This window comes from Scleropages formosus, chromosome 4 (genome assembly GCF_900964775.1).
Source record: "Scleropages formosus chromosome 4, fSclFor1.1, whole genome shotgun sequence".
Lineage (NCBI taxonomy): Eukaryota > Metazoa > Chordata > Actinopteri > Osteoglossiformes > Osteoglossidae > Scleropages > Scleropages formosus.
In genome coordinates, this window is record NC_041809.1 from 3954248 (window position 1) to 3977944 (window position 23697).

The following is a 23697-nucleotide window of genomic DNA, read 5'->3' on the forward strand; positions in this document are numbered from 1 at the left end:
CATAGAATCAGGAGCCCAGCCGTGTTCAGAGCAACAGCGCCAAAACACCTGTCAGGCAAGAACTTTTCCTTGTTATCTATAAATGCCAAATTTATTGTGTCACAGTGTCGTACAATACAGTATTGTTGAAGTGACAATGTCAAAAAAAGAATATGAACAAATTCCAGGATTGACAAGGACATAAATATTGGGTCACAGCAAGCTGAAAAAATGACTGCACTTTTTTTTTTTTTTTTTTAATAGAAGTACAGATAAGGATTAAAGTTGCAGCTTCTTTGTTAAGCAGAAATAACAGCAATAAATGTATAGACTGATTAAAACTGAGACTGGAGCTACACTTTGAAATTTTAGCACTGAAGATAAGTGTTAATTTGTGTTGTTTGGAAACATTGCCTTTTCATTTGAAAGAGCTTCCAGACAAGGCATCTGAAGTTTGTGTTTTACTTTTTAGAAGGAAAGCCCAAGTTCTAGAAACCATCAAGATGAAGTTTGACAGTCTCCTTGATGAGGTTAATGGCTTAGGGAAATTCCAGATTCTTATTGTCATCTTGCTGGTGGTTCCACGTTTTATCTTGCCCTGCCACTTCCTCCTGAATAACTTCATTGCGGCCATGCCGTCCCACCACTGCAACATCACCGCCCTGGTCGATGGAGACATCTTCGAGAATCTGACCCAGGAGCAGAGGCTGACTGTCTCCATTCCAGCACAGGAGGATGGAACCCTGAGTTCCTGTGAGATGTTCCCTCAGCCGCAGCTCCATCTGCTGTATGGACCATCCAACACTACAGACACTCCTGCAGTTGAGTGTCAGAACGGATGGGTCTATGACACCAGCACTTTCACCTCCACAATAGCTACGGAGGTAAATCTCGAGTTTCCACAGCACTCAGATTATTCTTCTGCAGTTTGCAGTCTTTTTAGCACAATAAAAATGAGCCAAAATTTAAACATTTCAGTTTCTTTTATATAGTGAAGTGTCATGTAGAAAGGATCACATAGGCTGCTTTAGAAAAAGGAGCCTTTGTGTGCTGCAATGTGCTAAATACTTAAAATACCGAGAAACGGAACGTTAATCTGTTTAGTTTGTAATCCTCTTTTTTGCATTTCATCAACTGCAACATTTTGCTGTGATTTTTCATGATACATCAGCTCAAAGATCTCAGTCTTATGGTATTTATTGTGCCTACACGTGTAAACACAGTTGCAACAGAACAGGTGAACATCAGCCTTTCCACTATGCTCTATAGTGGGATCTGGTCTGTAACAAGAAGGGCATGAATAAGGCCACGGCTACTGTCTTCTTCTGCGGCGTCATGCTTGGAGCTGTGATTTTCGGCACCCTCTGTGACAGGTGAACTGCAGCAAAGATCAAAAAAGGACACTGATACACAAAACAGTTCTAAAAAAGAAAATATCCCATTTCATTCAGGCCATGATGAAATTCTTCATGCTAAACAAGAACTGTTTTACAATATGTCTGCATTCATGACTTGTAGGTTTGGCAGGAAGAGCATGCTGTTGCTGTCCTATGTGTGTGCCATGGGCTTTGGGCTTACCAGTGCCTTCTCCAGCTCCTACACAATGTTTGCTGTCATGAGATTCTTCACCGGACTGGGACTTACTGGAATCAGCATCATTTCCATTGTTCTCAGTGAGTCTTTTCTGATCTCGTTCCGGAAGTGCATTCTGTAGGCTGATGAATTTCATTGACGAAGTTCATAATATCAAATATCATCAACTTGTTTCCACAGGTATCGAGTGGGTTGATGTTCAGCACAGGACCCTTATTGGAGTGATTGGCAGCATGGCCTGGACTGTCGGAAACATGCTGTTGGCAGGACTTGCATATGCGGTCAACGACTGGCGATCGCTGCTGATTACTGTCACTGCTCCTCTGGGTTTCGCAATCATCACTTGGTGGTAAGAATAAAATAGTATGAAAAGCCTTTTGCAGTCACTAAGTATTTAACCAGTGAAACACATTTATCCCCCACTTTGTGGACATTAGTTTTATAGAGATTTAAATCAGGTTCAGATTTAAAGAGCTGAGCAGTTTCAGTTCTTTTGCCACCCTGGCCTCTCCCAAAATCTTCACCACCACCTCAGATCAAATGAATCCACACTTAGACTATTTTTATATTCATCAATTCCTTCTTTGATTTCTTCAATAAGCGGCAACATTTAATCGATAGCTTTTTTATTTGTAATTCTTCTTTGTTTGGTTAATATTTTACCACTTCTTCATATTGATGTTAAAATGTTATCGTTTGAAATTGGACTTGATGTCATAAATAATTTTATGTGTTTGAAGGAAGAGAGAGAGAAGGCAAGCCAATGTGGACTGACCCTAAGTAATAGTATTGAGGTAAATAAAATCAGGGGCGTAATTCATCAGGAATTGAGAGTCCCAAAAATATTGCCAATAATACTCTGAGGAGTTCTACATAAATATTAGGAAGAGCAATCAGATTTGCGAGAACATTGCAGTGTCATATTTGTTCTAACAACGGATGACCATTCTTTGACATTGCAGCGTATCATCCTTCTAAATGTCTTAAGTTTATTATGCACTTCTGCTGTACATTTGGAGAAATATTTAAGAAAAGGCAAAAATATTTTCAGTCGTCTTTGTTTCCATTGACCAATTGCACAGGTGGATACCAGAGTCAGCCAGGTGGCTGATAGCCAATGGGAAGGTGGAAAAAGCTCATTTCTATTTGCAGAAATGTGCAAAATGTAACAGAAAGCAAGAGTTTTCATCGAAAATCAAGCCAGAGGTGAAGTTCCTGTGTTCACAGTTTGATTTATTTTCATTTCAGTCAGTAAAATATTCACATGTTCCTGTCTGTGTTTTCCACAGATGCTCTCCAGCATTGTGATGGTTGAAAAGCAGAATAAGAGCTACACTTATGTGGACTTAGTGAGAACCCCCAAGATGAGGAAACTGGCCATATTATCAGGGATGGTTTGGTGTGTCCTTCCTTTCACCTCCTTCTTGTTCTTCCTTTAGTCACGTTTTATTTAGTATCGTCTACTGTCACGACCATGTTGCTTTGTGCCTTATTTTCTAGAGTTAAAAAAAAAAAAAAAAACTACTAGAGCACGTTACAAATATGGGAAAGAATAAAAACCGAAATGACCCAACCTTTAAGAGTAAACTTTTGAATAAAACTCTTGGAATGAATAGACAGACACAGTGCACTTAGGTGATGTAGTTACATATAAAAGCCCATCAATGTTCTGAGTTTGTTTTCATTGACCATGCTGACATGCTGGCTTTATTTGTTCTCTTCCAAAAGGTATGGAGTGGCTTCCACATATTATGGGATAAGCTTGAACATCTCTGGATTTGGCCTGAACATTTATCTCACCCACTTCATTTATGCTGCCATTGAATTTCCTGCTAAACTCATGGTGTATTTCTTCCTGGACAAAATTGGCAGAAGACACTGCCAAGCAGGAACGCTCCTTTTGACTGGAACTTGCATTGCAATTAACATTTTTTTGTCAAAGGGTAAGATATAGTTGTGTATTAACTGCCTTTCGAAACTGAGCTTGCAGAACCTATCATATAAACTCATGCAATGGACTGCTGCCTTCACTAGCAGCCCTTTGGAAAAACAAAGAATCAGTCTGCGGTGAAACAGAGCAAGTTGCTCTCGTTTCTTGTCCTTGTAAAAATAATCAACCCATGCACTCCACTTAGTTGAACACAGACACCTCCTTCCTTGTTAGATGATATTGCAGCATCTTGACAATCATCTTGCAGTGATTTATTTTTTTGTTCTATCAGATATGTGGCTCTTTCGTACCATTGTCGCTATCGTTGGAAAAGGTTTGTCTGAAGCTTCGTTCACGACTGTGTTCCTGTATACGACAGAATTGTACCCCACTGTCGTCAGGTGAGAAACACACCCACCCCCCAACTGGCATGTGTGACCCGTAAAGGGTCAGGCAGAGCGTGGTGAATGATGACCCGGTTTATGGTGAGAATCTTGCACCCAAGGCTGAGGTTAACTCAGGATAACTAACCCTGTAGAGCTGGCTTGGGTGAAAAGATTAATGTTGTCCTGCTGAAATGTCATTACATCTTTAACAGGACTAACATCACATGACTTCTTTTCACTCAGGCAAAATGGCATGGGCTACAATAGCTTCATGGGTCGCCTGGGTGCTTCGATCACTCCTCTGGTCTTGCTACTGGAGGATGTGTGGAAACTCCTTCCCCAGGTCATTATCTGTGCATTGGCCATGCTCTCCGGCCTGGTGGCCCTGTTACTTCCGGAGACCCATAACATCCGCTTGCCAGAGACGATTGAGGACATCGAAAAGCCTGGGTAAATCACAGAAGACCTTATATTCCATTTCCAATTTCTTCCTTTCTTATTTTCATCACATTTTACCATCAGCTCATTTTTTGTACCGTGATTTTGTGCAAACCAGTCTCTGTCAATCAGTGATCCGTCCAACCTTCTTTCCAGTCAACCAGACAATCATTAAATTCTTCTTTTCATTAATAGTAGTTATAAGTATTGTTTTTTGTAGAATCTTTCTTTACATGATACATTGTATACAGCCTTACAGCCCATGTGTTCCTCATTATATTTGTTGAATTAATGAACATAATTTTCCTGTTGTTTCAGGAATTCATCACCTTGTGTTGCAGCCCAAGAAAAGTGTGAGCAGCCACTCAAACCCCTGACCAGCGATGTGAAAGAAATTGCTCCTGAGTGATAACTTTTTCACCTTTAAACATTAAAGATTGTAGGCATGGACTGAACTTTTAATGGAAAAATTGTAATTTCTTCTAAGAAATCAGCCTTGAACAAACTGATAGCATTTTAGTCTCAAGACATGAATTTGGCATTTCTGTCCATTTAATTTCCAGATTACTTAAATTCTCATATTATGAGAATATCTTCTCATGACTGTAGATTGATGACTGAAATGTTGAGTTTTCCTTCATAATCTCAATTTTGGCAAAGATATGTTCAATTTACTGTTTTAAAGCCGGGCTATGCAGTTGTGCCGTATTGGAACTTTCATTTCTGGTGGATGTTATTTGAGAATTGTCCTGCATTGTACTCAATTTTTACAAACCAATTTTAAAAATTGCAGATAACACAAAAATTTGCACTTCTAGAAAGTTTGAGATGAAAATATAAGAAGGAGCTTTAATTAGTATCCAAATGTACTGAAAGTGAAGCATATGGTATTTTGATTCCAAGACACTCTTGTAGCATCAAGGATGTTCTGCCACTTTGCAGAAACCTCTTTGGAGTTAATAATTGCATTACTCTGTCAGCACCTAGTCACACTGTATAAGCTTCCTCTCCAACAATATTTAGTGAAATCTGTGGAACATGTCCCACAACATGCATTGCAGGGGCAAAGGTGACGCGACACTGTAGTTTAATGAGTTGTAATGTTCATCATAGTGAAGATGCCTTAGGACCACATTTTACACTACAGTGAGTAATCATTGCTTCTTGTTCATTTTCATCCCAAACTGACACACATCTGTCAATCGCCCTCCTCTTTGCTGGTTCATTAACTCTTTCTAATGTATGGAAAAAACACACTGCAGTACACCAAAAATAATACCATTTGCACTGTTCTTCAGCTAAAGAGACAAAGACATCATTTCACAAAGTGACTCAAGACTGTTAAATGTCCAGATGCTCAGGATATTGCCTTGTTTAGATTAAATCCACTCAAGACTTTTGTCTGATTTCATCCCTTTTCACTCCCCACTGACATTCCATCTGTTTCGTCTTTGCGTTTATGTTTAATGCAAGTCAGTAAGTAAATGACAGGAAATATGGCAGCTTTGTTTTACATATTTTGTACTATACAACTTCCTGTGGACATCGACGTAAAAGTACAGTGACGGCGATTTCCACATGGCTTTCCATTGGGAGTCTCTGTGTGGAACTCAAGTGAAGAGTTTTCAGAAATCTGGGTCTTGGAGTTTATTATGCATCACTCATGTTTCTTATAAATCAATATTTGTTTTGACTCCAGTGTAGCCTAGGTGAATTTTGACAGTGTCCTTCTCAGTGAGCACATTTGGATGGTTTCAAGTGATGATCATTTTCCTGCTGGTGGTTCCACGTATAATCGTGCCCTGCCAGTTTCTCCTGAACAATTTCATTGTGGCTGTGCCGTTCCATCGCTGCAACATCACCGCCCTGGACGATGGAGATATCTTCGAGAATCTAACCCAGGAGCAGAGGCTGACTGTCTCCATTCCAGCACAGGAGGATGGAACCCTGAGTTCCTGTGAGATGTTCCCTCAGCCGCAGCTCCATCTGCTGTATGGACCATCCAACACTACAGACGCTCCTGCAGTTGAGTGTCAGAACGGATGGGTCTATGACGCCAGCACCTTCACTTCCACAACCGCTATGAAGGTAAATGCCAGAAGTTTCCAGAGCACTGAAATATTGCACTGTAGATTTCAGCAAATCCTTTTGCCAGTACTTTCTTAAACTTTTGAAACTATCACTGGTTCAATGATGAAACCAAAATTAACTTCATGGGTCGCCCGGGTGCCTCGATCACTCCTCTGGCCTTGCAGTTGGAGGATGTGTGGAAACTCCTTCCCCAGGTCACTTCCTGTGCATTGTCTCCATCTTCTCCAGCCTCGTTTTCTGCATTGTCCTGGTATGTACAGTTCAGGTGTTGTGCTTCCTATCACTGTATACAATACTTAAGTTCTTGTTTTTTTCAGGAATTTCACACAATGTTTCCGTCAAAAGTGTGACATCATTCTTAATTCCCTGACCAGTGATATGAAAATAAATGATAACTTCCTATAGTGTTTCCTGCATCATTAAACATATCTTAACTGGTTAGGGAAACAGCGCAACTTCCTAAAAGAAATCAGCTTTGAAGAAACTGATGGAAATTTTAAGATGTGAACCCATGAGATTTGATGATTTTTCAAAATAAGCTTCAATGTGAACAATCAAACTGTGAGCAATATCAGTTATGAAAATGGAATTAGGACTGAACGTTGAGTTTCCACTCATCATCTTTTAATATCTGATGTTTGCAAAGATTTGTTGAGCTTACTCTTGTAGAGTATATTATAAAATATTTAACTGCAGCACATTGAACTCTGGGGTCAGTCTCATGAAACAATGATAAATTGCATCTCTGCTGATTTCAGTTACAAAGCCTTAAACACGCTACCAGTCTTACACCATTTTGAGCCTTCATATTTTTAGAAATAAAAATTTTAATTAAAAATTTAAAAATATATCTTTTTACATAAATCTCTCATTTCTGTAATGTGTTCGAATTTAAAATATTTATAAAGCATGTAGCGTTTTAATTACTCTTGTTTCACAGCAGCGCAAATTAAAATCTTGTTAAAAAGGTGAAAAAACGTGCAAATATTGTTCAAAATCTCAAACCATCATGAACAACAAAAATATTTTAAGTGAAATGATGGTGCCCAGATACATTTCTCATTACTGTTACATTTTTTCAAGCGATTGTCATAGCTACAAGGTTTAAATTTTGATTCTTCCATGATGCCTCATTAGATTAAAAATGAAAACAAGACAAGTTGGTGTTTGGTTTTCATGGCTGTTTTATTACCATAAAACACAACTTTCTCATCTGGTTTGGTTTATTGTTCGCGAGACTGACACTCCTGTTTTTTTCATTAAAGAAATAAAAACTTTTTTGCACTTTCACAAGTGAAGTGTAAAACTTTTGCTGATTTTCCTTTAGTCTGTAGATGTGCTGAGCCAACAGTTGCCACTAGTTTGGTTAGACGACTCTGTTTTAACCGCAAGGATTTTATGCCAATCCATGGTTACTTCTTCATAGTTAATAATTGCATTGCACTGTCAGCACTTAGTCACATTGCCTAAGATTCTTCTCCAGGAATATTTTCTGAATACTTTAGAACACAATATGGCACCTCAAAATAACTGTGCATGTGAACAAGGTTAATGTGTTATGTTCATTATAGCCAAGATACCTTAGAGCCACAGCATCCCATATCTTTCTGCTGCTGTTTTTATCAGTACTTCATTGATTCCTGTTAATCTGCAGAACAAAACACACACTGTACTATAACAAACACAATATTTTTTCATAACCATTCAGCTAAAAAAGAAAACTACAAAATAATTTCAGGAAGTAACTAAACTAAATAGCTGGTCGTGGTACTGCTTGGTCTTATTTCAGTCATTTAATGGTTGGGGCAGCCGGCAATCTCAGCCGCAACCCGCACACCGTAGACTGATGGCCGGACCTGGGACAAGCTTCTTATGAGCAAACAAGCACCAGGGGAAGCAAATGAAAAGAATTCCATCCATCCATCCATCCATCCATCCATCCATCCATCCATCCATCCATCCATCCCTTATGAATACCCGCTGGTTCAGTGCAGGGTCATGGTTGTTTAGAGCCTATCTGCCAATCCAGCGAAGGGCATAGGTTAACCCTAACCCGTTCAATAACACAAAGCATTACCCAATGCTCACTACAACCAAAAGCCACTTTAAAGTCTCTGTAAAACAGAACCACAGACTGAAGAAAAAGGAGTAGATGTGAAGAGTTTGATTCTGTGTGAAGTTCTGAGTTTTGATAGTTAAAGATTAAACATCTGTCATTTGGAGCCTTAAGATCTTTTGTTTGTTGAAATTTGTGTTGTTTTAGATTTTTCTAGATTCTGAAGTACTATAGCCAAGAAGACCATTTTGTTTCAGTCAATTGTGTATTTTGACTGAGAATTTTTTTGTTTAGTTTAACATGGACAAGATTTATAATAAAACCTGGAAGTCCTTGATCAGTTATATCGTGTCTGGTCGTGAAACCCAGGAGTAAGAACACCTCAAGACTGTGGAATGGGGGTTGCTTCCCAAAACTGAAGGCAGTTTGTGGAAGGAGTGGCTGTCTGAATGTAGGGCACGGCTGGAGGAACAGTCCAGGCTACGGACAAGAATACTGTCCAATCGTGAACTGGAAAGACAGTTTAGGGAACAAGGATTTAGTTCTAGTAAGGAGTACAGTGAGGTGTCTAAAGAGGGAATAGACTGCTTAACTGGGGACCCAGCAGGGTTTGTCAATGGAGGTCCCAAGGGAGAACTAGGGGTTGGGAACCTGGACCTCAAGCCGAGACACTGGTCTACCCATCCGAGTGACCCAAGCTTGAGATGGCTTTGGAGTGGATGGAGGTTGAGACCACAGAACACTTTCTTGGGATGTCCCAGTTTCCTGACCAAGGGGTTGGAAGCACAATTCTTATGCCAGAGGTGTCCCTGTCTGAGGGCCACCCTGAGCTGCCATCTCCATAGAAGTCGATCCCATCGCTAACCCTGCCCAGCTACAACCTTTCGAACCACAAGATTCTCCTTTGTCCTGCTCTTGAGGAGATCCTTCTGCTTTACCTGTTCTATTCATACTCAATAGGTTCTTTCCTTTCTCTTCAATTTTTAGCATTAATGACGAAACACTTTTCAGTCTCATTTCAGTTCATTTATGCTGACCAAGAGTTTTGTTATGCTTATGCCCAACACTTCCAATAAATCCACTAAGTCCACACTTTGCCACCTTATGAAGGGTCACGGAGCAGAAACGCCCTTCTGTTTCACGTGCCTTCAGTTGTTTCTCCGTTCCTGGTCCATGAAGATTCTCTGCAGTCCTGCATTAAGTTTATGTTTAACACAAGTAAATAAGTAAGTGCAAGACTACCTGATTTGGCAACTTGGCCAAGATGCACCTTTCTGTAGCTATTAACACACCTTTAAAAGTTTGGAGGGAATGATTTCAACACAATTCTGCATCAGGAGTCTCACTCTGCAGAGCCCAGTTTTGTGGTGTCATCCAAACTGGTGTCCAGTTACCTGCTGTACATCACTCCTGGTTCTTGTTTCTTGTCAGATCTTGCAGTTTTGGCAACCAAAATGAAGTTTGATACCATCATTGCTGAAATCAATGGTTTCGGACAGTTTCAAGTGATGGTAATTCTGCTACAGTGCATCTCTCGCTTCACCCTGCCGTTCCACTTCTTGCTGAATAACTTCATTGCGGCCGTGCCATCTCACCACTGCAACATCGCTGCCCTGGATGACAGAGACATCTTCAAGAATCTGAGCCAGGAGCAGAGGTTGACTGTTTCCATTCCAGCCCAGGAGGATGGAACCCTGAGTTCCTGTGAGATGTTCCCTCAGCCGCAGCTCCATCTGCTGTATGGACCATCCAACACTACAGACACTCCTGCAGCTGAGTGTCAGAACGGATGGGTCTATGACACCAGCACCTTCACTTCCACAATAGCTACAGAGGTAAATCATCAAGCTTTACAAAAAATTCTGTCTTCCGTGCCTTTTGCTTCATAGCTCATGTTAAACGATCTGTTTAATTTGTGAAGTGTGTTTTGTAACATTGGGGGGCGCAGTGGCGCAGCAGGCTCGGCCAGGTCCTGCTCTCTGGTGGGTCTGAGGTTCGAATCTTGCTTGGGGTGCCTTGCGACGGACTGGCGTCCCGTCCTGGATGTGTCCCCTCCCCCTCCAGCCTTACGCCCTGTGTTGCCGGGTTAGGCTCCTGTTTGCCTCTATGAAGGCCCTTTCCTTTCCAATTCAAGTAAAAAATGTGAAAGAAATACTGTGCTCGAATCATTTTTAAAATACACAGTCCAGCTACTTAATTTAATTATAATTTGCATTTTAAGGTTCATAGAAAAGTAGGCCTTCGGTGACATTCAGTGTTTTCTCTGAAGTGGGATCTGGTGTGTGGGAAGAAGGGCATGACTAAAGGCACAGCCACCATCTTCTTCATCGGCCTGATGTGTGGGGCCGTGGTGTTTGGCATCCTCAGTGACAGGTACCAGCAGGTTTTTTAGTATTTCAGAAAAGGTGACGTTAGTTGTTTTTAATGATGGTAAATCTCACAGCACAAATGATGTCTGTCTTTGCATATTGCATAGTTACTTCAGTAACTTACTGCAATATTCTGAATGCAAAGAGTTATTTTTCCATGAATGGGGCACTAAAGGTGACATAACAGCACAAGTTCTTCCTTCTTTTGCAGATTTGGCAGGAAGACCATGCTACTGGTGACCTACCTGTTAGCATTAACCTTTGGTCTAGCGAGTGCTTTCTCGACCTCCTATATGATGTTTGCAATCATGAGGTTTTTTACAGGTTTTTCTCTAACAGGAATAAGCATCATTTCTATTATTCTCAGTAAGTGACAACACTATTTTATTCATGCATTCATTATAATCATTATTAAATCAGTATTCACATCATAGTTCAGTGGGTTTTACCCTAAGTCAATTGGGAATTGTCAATTCATGTGCTGATCTAAAGTAAGCCATCTGGAAGATGAGGAAAGGAAAACAAGGGACTCCCAGACCAAGGAGTGGGGAAAAAATAAACTACTGTAGGTCCGGTGACCAGCAGCTGTCCCTCCACCAAGACACCCATATCAGTCTGGTTCCGGGATCAGCCATTCCATCGAGCCTGCCCTCCTTGCTGTGTCAGGAGCTCTCCAGTTAGTTAGAAATTACTACCGCTCCTCAGTCTTCGTTGTCTTTCGCCTCTCTGCAGTATTTGACACAGTCTGTCACTAGATCCTACTTTCTTCTCCAGAACATCTCGGAATAAAAGGATCAGCATTGGAAAGCTTTCAGTCTCGCCTCCTGGGCAGATTTATTAGGTGGCTTGACGTGTGGTTCCCTGTCATCCCCTGGTTTCCACAATGCTTCATCCTGGGCCTCTTACACTTCTTCGTCTGCACTGGTTCCCACATAGCGACATTTACTGCTTTCTGTTGTGATATAAGAAATTGTGTGTTATTAATATTAAAGTCTAATTTTGACTACACAGAGATTACAGTAAGTGAGGGGTAACACATCGTCTGATTACATCTCAGCAGCAGAAGACCATCGATTCATGCTGCTGGTGTCACTTCTCAGTTGCCTGAGGTTTCCTTATCTGATTGAAATTATTGTCAGGATATGAAGGGCCCCAACTCAACGGGCTACTGTTGGATGTTCAACCATGACCTGGATCTGCAGATTCCTGCTGAAAGTTGGTCTCTATGACTTTGTCACACTCTCCTGCCTGCAGGTGTGGAGTGGTGTGGCATTGAAAACAGGACAGTTGCGGGAGTCATTGTGAGTCTGGACTGGAGTCTCGGGAGCATGATGCTTTCAGGAATTGCATATTTGGTGAATGACTGGAGGTGGTTGATTGTCGCAGTCACCTCACCTCTTTTTTTGGCAGTCATTGCCTGGTGGTAAGTCATTAAGAGCAAGTGGAAATAAGAATAGATCACCACAGGATTTTTTTCCCCAAAAAATTGTTTAGTCTTCAGTAGATCATGAGTTAAATGAAACACATTTCACCTTAGATTGTCATGACATTCCCTGTAAACCTGTGAACATGTTTGTACAGCTGGTACTTAATTTATGAATAACTCATCAACTTTTGAGTGATGTGCTTCCTGCTGACAGGGACCTTTTTTGAGAAGTATTTAGACTGGCATACTGATTCTTTCCTGTGTAATTCTACTTTAAATTCCAGGGGTATCTTCTGAACACCACATTTTGTTCCATTACCTGATTATATTTCAGGTGGCTACCGGAATCTGCAAGGTGGCTCATCGTCAATGGAAAAGTGAAGCGAGCCCACATGTACCTGGAAAAGTGTGCAAAAATGAACAACAGGGCACAATTTATGTCTGAAATTATGCCAGAGGTAAACCTGCTACTGTACAGATTTGATCTGTTTTAAAAGGCTTTAAACTGATGCTGTCAATTTTTAACAGATAAAAGTTTTGGAACTAATACAATAACTACATAAACTGTGGTTATACTCACACACATTTTTGGATGTCTCCAAAGATATAGTAGACACAGCATTGATGTTTGATCATTAATAGAGTCCAATGAGAGATACAATGTTAGGTTTGTGCACTAAGCCGCTTACAATTATTTGTCTGTTGATGCTGCTGGATAAATTTTACCCTGTCGGTTTGGAGTAAGTGCATGGATAAAGGGTACTGCACCAAGAGTGGGGACTTGAACCCAGGCGTTTCATTCCAAGGCAACAGCGTTAAATGCTACACTACCCAGCACCTGTACGCTGGATGAATCTCCTGCTTGATGTTTCCCACTGTCGTTTTCGGCCTGTGAAATAAGAACAATCTGTGAGAAGTGTTGTCAGAACTGCAGACAGACTATACTTCCTCCTGTGTGACGTCTTCACGTTCCTTTCCCTGTTCTCCGTAGACTCTTTCTTATGCCAAGGTGAAGGAGAACAGCAACAGGAAATATACCTACTTAGACCTGATCCGAACACCTAACATCAGAAAGTTGTCCTTATTCACTGGGATCGTGTGGTAAGCTCTTCTGATTGGGAGGTGACATTGAGTGGCGCCATTTGTTTTATTTCATCAAATTCAGAACTGAAACTGTGATCATGATAGGGGAGTTTTTTTTTTTTTTTAAAATTACGATTGCTGCGGTGGTTGATGTCTTCAGGTAGACATCCACTACCGTGAGACAATGGTCTGGTCTCAGCATTTGGATTTCTGCCAACAGTAGTCACCAGTCCCGTTCATCTCAACCTCTGAGGAGGTGGTCACCATCAAGCCCATCAAGCCCATCAGCAGCAGGTGGTTTATAATGAGGTCTCTAAAGGACCGTGATGAGGGAGCTTAAATGCAGAACCAAGGAAAGTCCAGTACGAGTCATTGACTCAAGGGAGAGGGAGTTGAGGAGGACCAGGAAAGGAAATACTGAGCAGAAACCACCATGGACTAGACACAGAGACAAGAATCGGGGACAGCTGGAGTCACTGATACCAGAGAATGTTCTTGTTATGTCAGTTATCTTCCAAAGTTTTCCTTCCACCTTGTCTCAGAGTCTTACAGTACAATGCAAGCATCACAGAGACATGCATCAAGCCGACAGACTAGCAAAGCTTTACAAGTGAACCATGAAAACCAGTGCTTTTTCATTTCCACACTGACAGCACTGCTGAGACTGTGTAGATTTTCGGAGACAAAATGTACTGTAATACTATCCTCGGACCGCTGAAATTTGTGGTATTTCGAAGTGTTTTGAAATTTTCCTCTTTCACAGGTACGGAGTGGCATTCACATATTATGGGATCAGCTTGAACATCGGCGGGTTTAACTTGAACATCTATCTAACCCAGTTCATCTACGGTGCCATTGAAATGCCTGCTAAGATCGGTACCTATTTCTGTTTGAATAAATTTGGCCGAAGAACTACACAGGTTGGCACTCTGTTTTTAACGGGAGTCTGCATTGCAATCAACCTCTTCGTTCCCAGCGGTATGGATATGATGTCCTTCCACTTACTGATGCAGTGACTATGTGCATCCAGCCTTGTGTAAGAAGCAGTAATAAGTTATTGCATCTGAATCGTTCAGATATGGGAGTTTTTCGAACCGTAGTGGCGGTCCTGGGGAAAGGTCTGGCGGAAGCGTCTTTCACCACGATCTACTTATACACGGCTGAGCTCTACCCCACGGTGGTTAGGTAAGTCAGTGGCCTTGAGTGGTCTAGAAAAGCTGCCAGGAGACACCTAAGATTACAGTTAGTCATCAGTTCTGATTAAACATTGATCAGTCACAGTGGGAATTAATGACACATCTGATGTTTGAAACGACTCCTCTGATCCCTCAGGCAAAACGGTCTGGGCTACGTGTCCTGTATGGGCCGACTGGGCGTTTCCATGGCCCCCCTGGTGTTGCTACTGGAGGATGTGTGGAGGCCCCTCCCACAGGTCATATTCTGCTCAGTGGTCATCACCTCCAGCCTAATGGCATGGCTTCTCCCAGAGACTCTTAATGCCCGCCTCCCAGAGACTATAGAAGATATAGAGGCGAGGTGAGAACAAATATGCCCAGTGAAACCTGCAAGAAGAAAGAATTAGAAAATAAGAACCATACTATCTTTATTAGAGCTAGTTATACAGGGAACAAATATGAATCAATAATTTTTCTCATTATGTACCTATGGACAGAGTTTCCTTTGTCGCCTGTGAAAGATACCCGTTTATAATAATGTGCTTTCCCTTCATCTAGGAAAAACACGGTAGACCTGTTGGAGCAAGAAAAGGCTGACAAACACCTGAAGTGTCGAAATAGTGATGGAAATGAGAACTGATGCCCGAGTCTTCAGAGTCGCAATCTTCCACATCGGCGGTCCATACCTGAGTTGGGATGAGTGTAGCGGTTGTGCCATGACCATCGAACTTGTCCTGAGTGCAAGCGCACCTGTTGTTCAGACACCACAACATGTAGAATCAAACGCACACTTTAGGAACGGCAGGTTTCTGAGTGTGATTCTTGGGCTCTTTCTATAAAGAGCCTCATTTTTCCTCCCAAGGACGTCCTTTATCGACTGCATCTGGCATGTACAGTGTGTGCAGTTCATAAAAGAATATTCTGCCCTTGAAGGTGATATATTGTCCATGTTTTGCAATATAGTACCTTGTAGAGTACTGTCATTCAATAACCATTTTTTCAAATACACTGTGGATGAACAAATTCTGAGTAGTAAATAATTATTTGTTGTATTGTCAGTGTTAGTGATGGGATCCTTTGGATTTCTACTTCCTGAAGGTGGATTTCCTCGGTCAGTTGTTATTCCAATCAGATCAAATCACTTTATTGTCACTTCACCATTACCACAAGTGCACAATACAAGTGTATATTTGAGCAAATACACCCAGTCACCTCCTGCAACATTGCTTCAATGCTTTTACAACTTGCTCCTTTATATAGCCAGATGCTGAACAAAGCAATCTGAGCCAACGCTTCAGCTGCCCGGCACCTCATCAAGGATGTCAGCCACCTGGACTCTATCCATTACGCCATAGATAAACGGATATGATAAAAATAAACAGATATTATTAAGTCATATTTAGTGGGTTGGGGATACAGTTAGGTTTAGGGTTAAGGGTGGGGCTAGGGTTAGAGTTAAGGTGATGATTAGGGGTAGGAGTAGGGATAGGAATGTGATTAGGGTTAGGGTTACAGTTATATTAGAGGTAGGGTGAGGGTTAGGGTTAGAGGTAGGGGTAGAGATGTGGTTAGGGTTACGGTTATGGTTAGAGGTAGGGTGATGGTTAGAGGTAGGGTGAGGATTACGGTTAGGGTTAGAGATGGGGTAGAGATGTGGTTAGGGTTAGGATTAGAGGTAGGAGTAGGGGTAGGGATGTGGTGAGGGATGGTGTTATTGTTAGAGGTACGGTGAGGGTTAGGGTTAGAGATAGGGGTAGGGATGTGGTTAGGGTTAGTGTTATGGTTAGAGTTCATGTTATGGTGTTATGGTGAGCACATCTCCACGTCTCAGACACAGACTTCAGCACAGAGAGATTTTCCAGAGTTTTCCTCTAAAACTTCTATGAGCACAGGAGTCAGGAGGTGCTGGTAGTTAACGGGTGTGGCTCATTCAGAGGTCTACATAAACCACAGGCTGCGAATACATCGTGCCTCCATCTTTGCTGCTAGGAAGAAAGCATCTTTGCTGTGTATGAACCTTGGTTACTGACTTTATGTTGTCCTTCGTTAACCACTTTTGTGTCTCTAAAGGAAGTTCACCTCTTGCTTATCCCAAAACACAGCCGTTGTGCCTCCCTCTGTGCTGCACTGCCACGCTCGTGTCCCCTACGCCTGCCGGTTAGATGAGCTCTGTCTCCCAGACCTTGCTTCATGTCCATGTTGTTTGAGGGTCCAGTTCTCATGGTCCTTGGAGGTTCTCACCATCTGCTGAGAGCTAGGTCCTCATGGTTAGTGTAACTCAGGGTCAAAGAATCTGATCACACAACACAGAGAACCTAAGGGTCAGTGAGAGTATCTATGAGGACCCAACTCCTAACAGCAGGATATAGTGTTGAATGTCGTTTGCGCGCACACACACACACACACACACACTGTCAGAACCGCTCGTCCCATATGGGGTCACGGGGAGCCGGAGCCTACCCGGCAACACAGGGCATAAGGCCAGAGGGGGAGGGGACACACCCAGGACAGGACGCCAGTCCGTCGCAAGGCACCCCAAGCGGGACTTGAACCCCAGACCCACAGGAGAGCAGGACCGTGGTCCAACCCACTGCGCCACCGCACCCCATATGTTGTTTGCCTCTCCACAAAAAAAAAAAACTTCTCTTAGCGTATTTTCATCTAAGGTGCAAGCATTTAAAAAATTAAAGGATTTTCTTAGGTTTGGCATGACCTTAGAACAATATTTCCCGTCCACCTCGTCCTTTCCAGAAAAGAGTAACTGTGAATCCCTCAATAAGTACCCAGTTTGGGTGTTATTTAACTTCTCAAATGTTCTTATCCTTGGCAGTTTGCTTCAACTGGTGTGACATTAACAGAGGTATTTGTTGCATAATTATTCTGAGATTTATTTCGTACTTTTTGTCAAGTCATGCTGTATAGGTGATATGGTGGCACGGTGAGTAGCGCTGCTGTCTCTCAGTGGCTGGGTGGTGTGAGAGGATGTGGGTTCGATCCCTGTTCAGTCTGTGTGGAGTTTGCATGTTCTCCCTGTGTCTGTGTGGGTTTCCTCTGGGTGCTCTGGTTTCCTCCCACTGTCCAAAGACATGTTGTTCAGGTTCCCCCATAGTGTGTGAGTGACAGAGAGAGTGTGTTCCACTGATGTGTGGAGGAGTGACCCAGTGTAAGTAGTGTATCTAGCAGTGTAAGTCACCGTGGTGAATAAGGTGTGTGGGCTCATAACACTACATCGAGTTCATTGGAAGTTGCTTTGGAGGAAAGTGTCTGCTAAGTGAATTAAAGTAAATGGGGACTTCACGTGGCTGCTGTATGTTACTGAATGGTCATGAACACAGTTCATTAATGACAGATTCATAATTTTCAGCTCCTGTGGACAACAGAAAAATGTTGAACGTGTTGTAACCTTATATGCCTTTGAAAGTTGAAAATTTCTTTATAAAGAAAGCCAAAAGAAATGAGAGCTCAGCAGTCATTGCTCTAGGGCCGAACTTCTACTGATCTACTCCAGGTTTTTGTTACATATTGTTGGAGAATAACATTTGTCGTCCAAGCATTAAATCGGGATGATTCAGATGTAACATTTGTAATGTAATGGCATAAACTGGCGTTGGGCTCTTTTTGAACGCGAAAAGAATAATTCCGAAAAAGGCTTTTAATATGTATGTATGATGGCTGGCGGAATAGTTTTTGGTGTTATATTCAGACATTTCACTCAAACCAGTTTTCCAATCCTGAAATGATGAGCTTCTCTGATTTGCGATATTTAATAGCAACAATTATTGAGGCTGAGGGTCTTTTCCCGAGAGCTTCATCATCCCGCTGATCTCTGCACACGCCGTTCTCCATTTCTTCACGTTCTATTGGCCGCTTTCTTTCGACGCTGTCAGTGTTCCGTTTCGACAGCGCTAATAAAATTTATCGCACGTTTGTGTGTCTTTCTCTTCCTTTCGCTCTCATCGTTTGCTTTACCGCTGTTTTCTCCTTGTGTTATTTTGTTAGTTCTATTATTTTTTGTTTCATGATTCCTAACAGCGATCTTGTCAGTCTCGGCATATTGCAACTGCACCCTGCGCGTCTTTGTTTTTACTGTACTTTGCAAAGAAGCTACATACAATAGTTTTTTTTTTTTTTTGTTTTTCACAAAACTTACTCAGACAGAAATTAGTAGTTTTTAATTAAATATTAAGGCTTTTAACCATATGACAGTTCTTTAAAAAGTAGTAATAGTAAAGAATACACATTGGACTTTTGAGTAATGAACATTTAGCTGTTAGGAACTTTTTTGAGGACTATTTAGTATTTTTCTTAACCCGACTAACACTGACAGATGGCGATCATGAATAGTAAGCACTGCCCTGTGTTTTGTGTCACGGTGGGTTTGGTCGGTACCCGCTGTGTGGTGGGTCTGGGGTTCGAGTCATGCTTGGGGTGCCTTGCAGTGGACTGGCGTCCCCTTCCCCTCCAGCCTTGCGCCCTGTGTTGCCGGGTTAGGCTCCAGTTCACAGCAACCTCGCTTGGGAGAGATGCTTGTAGACATTGTGTGTGTGTGTGTGTGTGTGTGTGTGTGTGTGTGCGCGTGTGTGTCTTGCGTTCCTCAAAAGATGGAAAAGCAAACAGAAGGTGATCAAGCTCTAAATGACCCTGTACCTTGCACATCTATCACTTCTGCACTGTTAATGAAGCGCGATCTCTCCGTCATGAAGCGCCTCCTTACAATATCTCGGCCTTGGAGCTCATTCACACTTATTGTCTGCACTTTAAGGTAAATAACATACCATTTCCATTACTTTTCAAACGCCTTACTGTGCTTTCATTTCTTATTAAGAAATTTATATTAGGTATTAGTCAGTTTTGTGCGATGTGAGGATAATAGGAGGATGGGAGAGAGAGCCAGTCCATTGTGCCGCTCTGTTCCAGGGTTAAAAAAAAAAAAAATAAAAACCCCACTGTTACCTCACAGAGCTGTCCGGGTTGTTCACATGTGCAAATACTTTTACGTTTATTCATTTTGCTGATTCTTTTCTTCAAAGTGAAACAACTGTATTTCACCCACAGACAGATACAGATACTCAAAGTATTGCCATTTAGTTCAATTCCAGCATTTTTGCCACCACACATTACACATGTAGAATATAGAAATACACATATAGAATGAGAGTAGAGCAGGGTAATAGAACTGATGAGGAGTCCCTGCCCCTCTCCTTCTTACACTCCCCTTACAAACTTCAGCAGTAAACTACTTTAAGTGTGTAAGTAGGTGACCGGCTGCATTTTTACAGCCATTTTCAAAGTTTTTTTCAGTTTACTATGACAAAGACGGTAGATCATCTTTCAACTATCATACTGTTATGATTTTATTGTTGTATGTACGGTTGTGCGTTCCCTTTCTACGTTATTGCTTTTTTATACTGGAAAGACAGTTCCTTCGAGAGACTTATGTTCAATGAAGTTTCTGTGAAACTTTTTGGGAAGAACCCAATGGTTAATATTTAATATTAAAAATATTAAAATTTTAATATTACAGTTAATATTCAGAGTTGTAGTGCATGAAGATCAGTAGGAGAACTACAAGGCATTTATACATAAATCCATCTTTTCAATCCACTACTATTTCATCAAACCAGGTCCTTGTTTTGTTGTTAATATAGTGTTGTATTATTGTAGTTATGTAGTAAAACAAGATAATTATCCTCAGAAAAGTTGCTTAGTTAACAATTACTCTCCTGCATTTATAGTTTAACAAGCAACTGAGACATTTTACCAGTGACGTTCAACGCAAGGGGTATGAGCAAATATTTTTCTTGGTGGTAGTAGAAAGGACAGTTCAAACCAAGACACAGATGTGCTCATGAGCTGAAGGTGAAGATGAAGTTCGAGAACCTGCTCGCGGAGACTGACGGCTTCAGCCGGTTTCAGATCACGCTGATGAGCATCGCCTTCATAACTCGCTTCACCCTCCCCTGCCACTTCTTGGTGCATAACTTCATCTCAGACGTGCCATCCCACCACTGCAACATCACCGCCCTGGACGATGGAGACATCTTCGAGAATCTAACCCAGGAACAGAGGCTGACTGTCTCCATTCCAGCACAGGAGGATGGAGCCCTGAGTTCCTGTGAGATGTTCCCTCAGCCGCAGCTCCATCTGCTGTATGGACCATCCAACACTACAGACACTCCTGCAATTGAGTGTCAGAATGGATGGGTCTATGACACCAGCACCTTCACTTCCACAATAGCTACGGAGGTATTATTATTATTATTATTATTATTATTATTATTATTATTATTACTGCATCTTTTCCAACTATGACCACACATTAGAAAAATGGTTATAGATGAGCAATGGATGGATGGATGGATAAAAACTGTTTTTAAATACAGTTTTAAGTCAAGAGTTCAAAACATACCTTAATATTCTTACTGCTAAATACACAGTATATTCCTTTCTATATAAGATGAAAGTTTCTTTTCATGTTTGAATTTCATGTAGAATTTTTTTCTATGAAGTTATGATTTCCTGTTGTTTGAAGTGGGACCTGCTTTGCGATAAGAAGAGTATGAGTAAAGCGACTACCACCATCTTCTTCGTTGGTGTCATGATTGGTGCCATGGTGTTTGGAAGTCTCAGTGACAGGTGACAGTCTTAAATTTACGCTGTACCTTTCTCGTGGGTTCAGTGAAGGTTTCCTTCTAGAGGAGTCAACCAACAGCTTGTTGTTGGAGATCGTGCCTCCTTAACTGCAACGCGATCAAAGCACTTCTCTCTATGTGCACCAGGGAACATTACACATGTATGCATATTCATGCACTTTTGCCCTCGGCCCACAGGTTCGGACGGAGGAACATGTTGATGCTCTCCTACATTTTAGGGATGATTTTTGGCATGGCCAGTGCCTTTTCCAAGTCCTACGTCATGTTTGCCATTCTGAGGTTCCTCACGGGATTTGGGATCACAGGAATAAGCATTGTCTCCACGGTCCTGTGTGAGTGAATAAATCGCCCTCCTCTTTGCCTGCCCAAGGAGGACAGTGCAAGGTGGTCAACTCATACTGAATTACCCAACGTCTTCACACATGGATTCTCTTCATAATTGTACTGTTCGCAATCATTCGCTCATTTGTGGACCTTGCAATTGTTCACTTTAATCTTCTTAAAATCTACAATACCACTTTTGCCTCCAGACCCTTAAACCCAAAACATTCTTAGTGTTTTAATCTGAAAAAAAAATCACTTAAAGGGTTGGTGTTTGCTAAGAGCCTACATAGTAGAATTTAATTAACTGTACTTCTCTTGTTCAGGTGTGGAGTGGGTTGACGTTGAGCACAGAAGGATCGTGGGAGTGGTTGACAGCTTGGCGTGGACCTTTGGCTCCATCGTGCTATCAGGAATCGCTTACCTTGTGAGGGACTGGCGGTCACTAATTATTACCATCACCTCCCCTTTGGCCGTGGCTATCCTGTGCTGGAGGTGAGCGAGACATGAGATCATCATGGCTGTCGGATATTACTCCATTTTCATCATCTACTTGTCCATCGCTGACTTGTAGTGATCTGGAGCCTCTTCCAGGCACATGTGTTCAATTCTGAAGGCAACAACCTTGTAAAACCGTCCATCCATAATGAATAACCACTTGTCTAGTATGTGGTGTTAATGGTCTTGACAGTATCTGTGATACATAGAGCATGAGCCACGGTACACCTTGGAAACACACCAGTCCATCAAAGGACAATCACACACACTTATTCACACACTACAGGCAATTTAAAAGTCACCAGTTCACCTGAAAAAAATATATCTTTGGGCTGGGAGAGAAAGCTAGAACACCTGGGGGACACCCATGCTTACAGAGGGAAAAATCGTATGTTAGATATGTCAATGTCAATCACTCTTGTAGGTGGGTACCAGAGTCAGCAAGATGGCTAATAGCTACCGGAAAGACAGAGAAAGCCCACTATTACCTTAGAAAGTGTGCCAAAATGAACAAGCGAGATGGTTTTGCATCTTTAATTAAGCCAGAGGTAGGTAAACAGCTGATTCACGTCAGTCTCAAAGTATTCTGAGCATTGTTTGGGGCTGTCTGACAGATTGCTGTTCACCCTGTAGGATCTTTCGGGTATAGTGGTGTCAGAGAAAGGGCAGAAGATGTACACCTACCTGGATCTGGTGAGAACCCCGAAGATGAGGAGGATAGCGATACTCACAGGCATTATATGGTATTACTACACTTTTCTCCTGCCATTGATTTCTCCATTGTTGAGGAACCTTAAGGAAGGTCAAGAGTTTCAAAATTTCTCTCTTCTTAGGTATGGCATTGCCTCCACATTTTATGGTATAAGCTTCAACCTTACTGGGTTTGGCCTGAATATCTACTTGACCCAGTTGATTTACGCCCTCATAGAACTTCCTGCAAAAGCAGCAGTCTATTACTGTTTGGAAAAAATTGGACGCAGAAGCACCGAATCGGGGGCTTTGCTGTTGGCAGGACTCTGTCTTGGTATAAACATATTTGTGCCGAAAGGTACCCAAACATTTTCTCTCATTGTCCGTCCTTATCGGTGTATCATCCAAGCTCTGTCCTCAAATGAATTGTAATGGCGTTGTTTTCCCACTCAGATAAATGGCTTTATCGCACAATTATCGCAGTCCTGGGGAAGGCAGGGTCGGCTGCCTCCTTCTCAACCATCTTCCTGTACACCTCTGAGCTCTACCCTACAGTTGTAAGGTCAGAGAAAACCTCTTAATGTGTTTTACCCACTTGGCCTCAGTGTAATGGCCCCAGGCCAGATTGCCTTGCTGAAAGACATGTTGAGTCACTGGATAGAAGTAATGGCTCTCATACTTTCCATGTTCTTGTCTCCACCCAGACAAAACGGACTGGGCTACACCTCCTTCATGGCCCGTATTGGGGTTTCCATGGCCCCGCTCATTCTAATGCTGGATGATGTCTGGTACCTTCTTCCTCAAGTCATAATGTGCATTGTGGCCATCACCGCTGGCCTGGTAACTACCCGGCTACCGGAGACAAGAAATAGGCGTCTACCAGAGACGATACAAGATGTCGAGCAAGGGAATTAAAGAGGGTGAGCTGCTTGACAATCCACTGGGGAAAAATTGCCAAAATATCAAAAAACCTACATAACCGTTTAGTACTTCAGTAGTTGCCATGTGT

At 41.9% G+C, this 23697-nt stretch overlaps 3 protein-coding genes across 3 annotated transcripts; all 3 read left to right on the forward strand.

The window, feature by feature from the left end:
- The first annotated feature begins 448 nt into the window (after positions 1 to 448).
- Positions 449 to 15283, forward strand: LOC108927058 (uncharacterized). Its single transcript, XM_029250836.1, has 21 exons — positions 449 to 863; positions 1249 to 1352; positions 1498 to 1652; positions 1753 to 1921; positions 2655 to 2778; positions 2862 to 2971; positions 3301 to 3515; positions 3882 to 3903; positions 4132 to 4338; positions 4645 to 4711; positions 6136 to 6414; positions 9811 to 10308; positions 10743 to 10846; positions 11054 to 11208; positions 12097 to 12265; positions 12603 to 12726; positions 13260 to 13364; positions 14089 to 14329; positions 14428 to 14536; positions 14684 to 14887; positions 15085 to 15283. The coding sequence occupies exons 1-21, from the start codon at positions 483 to 485 to the stop codon at positions 15164 to 15166; spliced, it is 3624 nt and encodes a 1207-aa protein (XP_029106669.1). The 5' UTR covers positions 449 to 482; the 3' UTR covers positions 15167 to 15283.
- Positions 3676 to 4814, forward strand: LOC108927062 (solute carrier family 22 member 7-like). The gene is made up of 3 exons (XM_029251491.1): positions 3676 to 3903; positions 4132 to 4338; positions 4645 to 4814. The coding sequence occupies exons 1-3, from the start codon at positions 3737 to 3739 to the stop codon at positions 4733 to 4735; spliced, it is 465 nt and encodes a 154-aa protein (XP_029107324.1). The 5' UTR covers positions 3676 to 3736; the 3' UTR covers positions 4736 to 4814.
- Positions 15284 to 20385: 5102 nt separating the features above from the next.
- LOC108926983 (solute carrier family 22 member 7-like) lies at positions 20386 to 23603 on the forward strand. The gene is made up of 9 exons (XM_029250837.1): positions 20386 to 20772; positions 21059 to 21162; positions 21357 to 21511; positions 21827 to 21995; positions 22423 to 22546; positions 22632 to 22741; positions 22832 to 23046; positions 23142 to 23250; positions 23393 to 23603. Exons 1-9 carry the CDS (start codon positions 20392 to 20394, stop codon positions 23601 to 23603), a joined length of 1578 nt encoding a protein of 525 aa, XP_029106670.1. The 5' UTR covers positions 20386 to 20391.
- Positions 23604 to 23697: the final 94 nt, after the last annotated feature.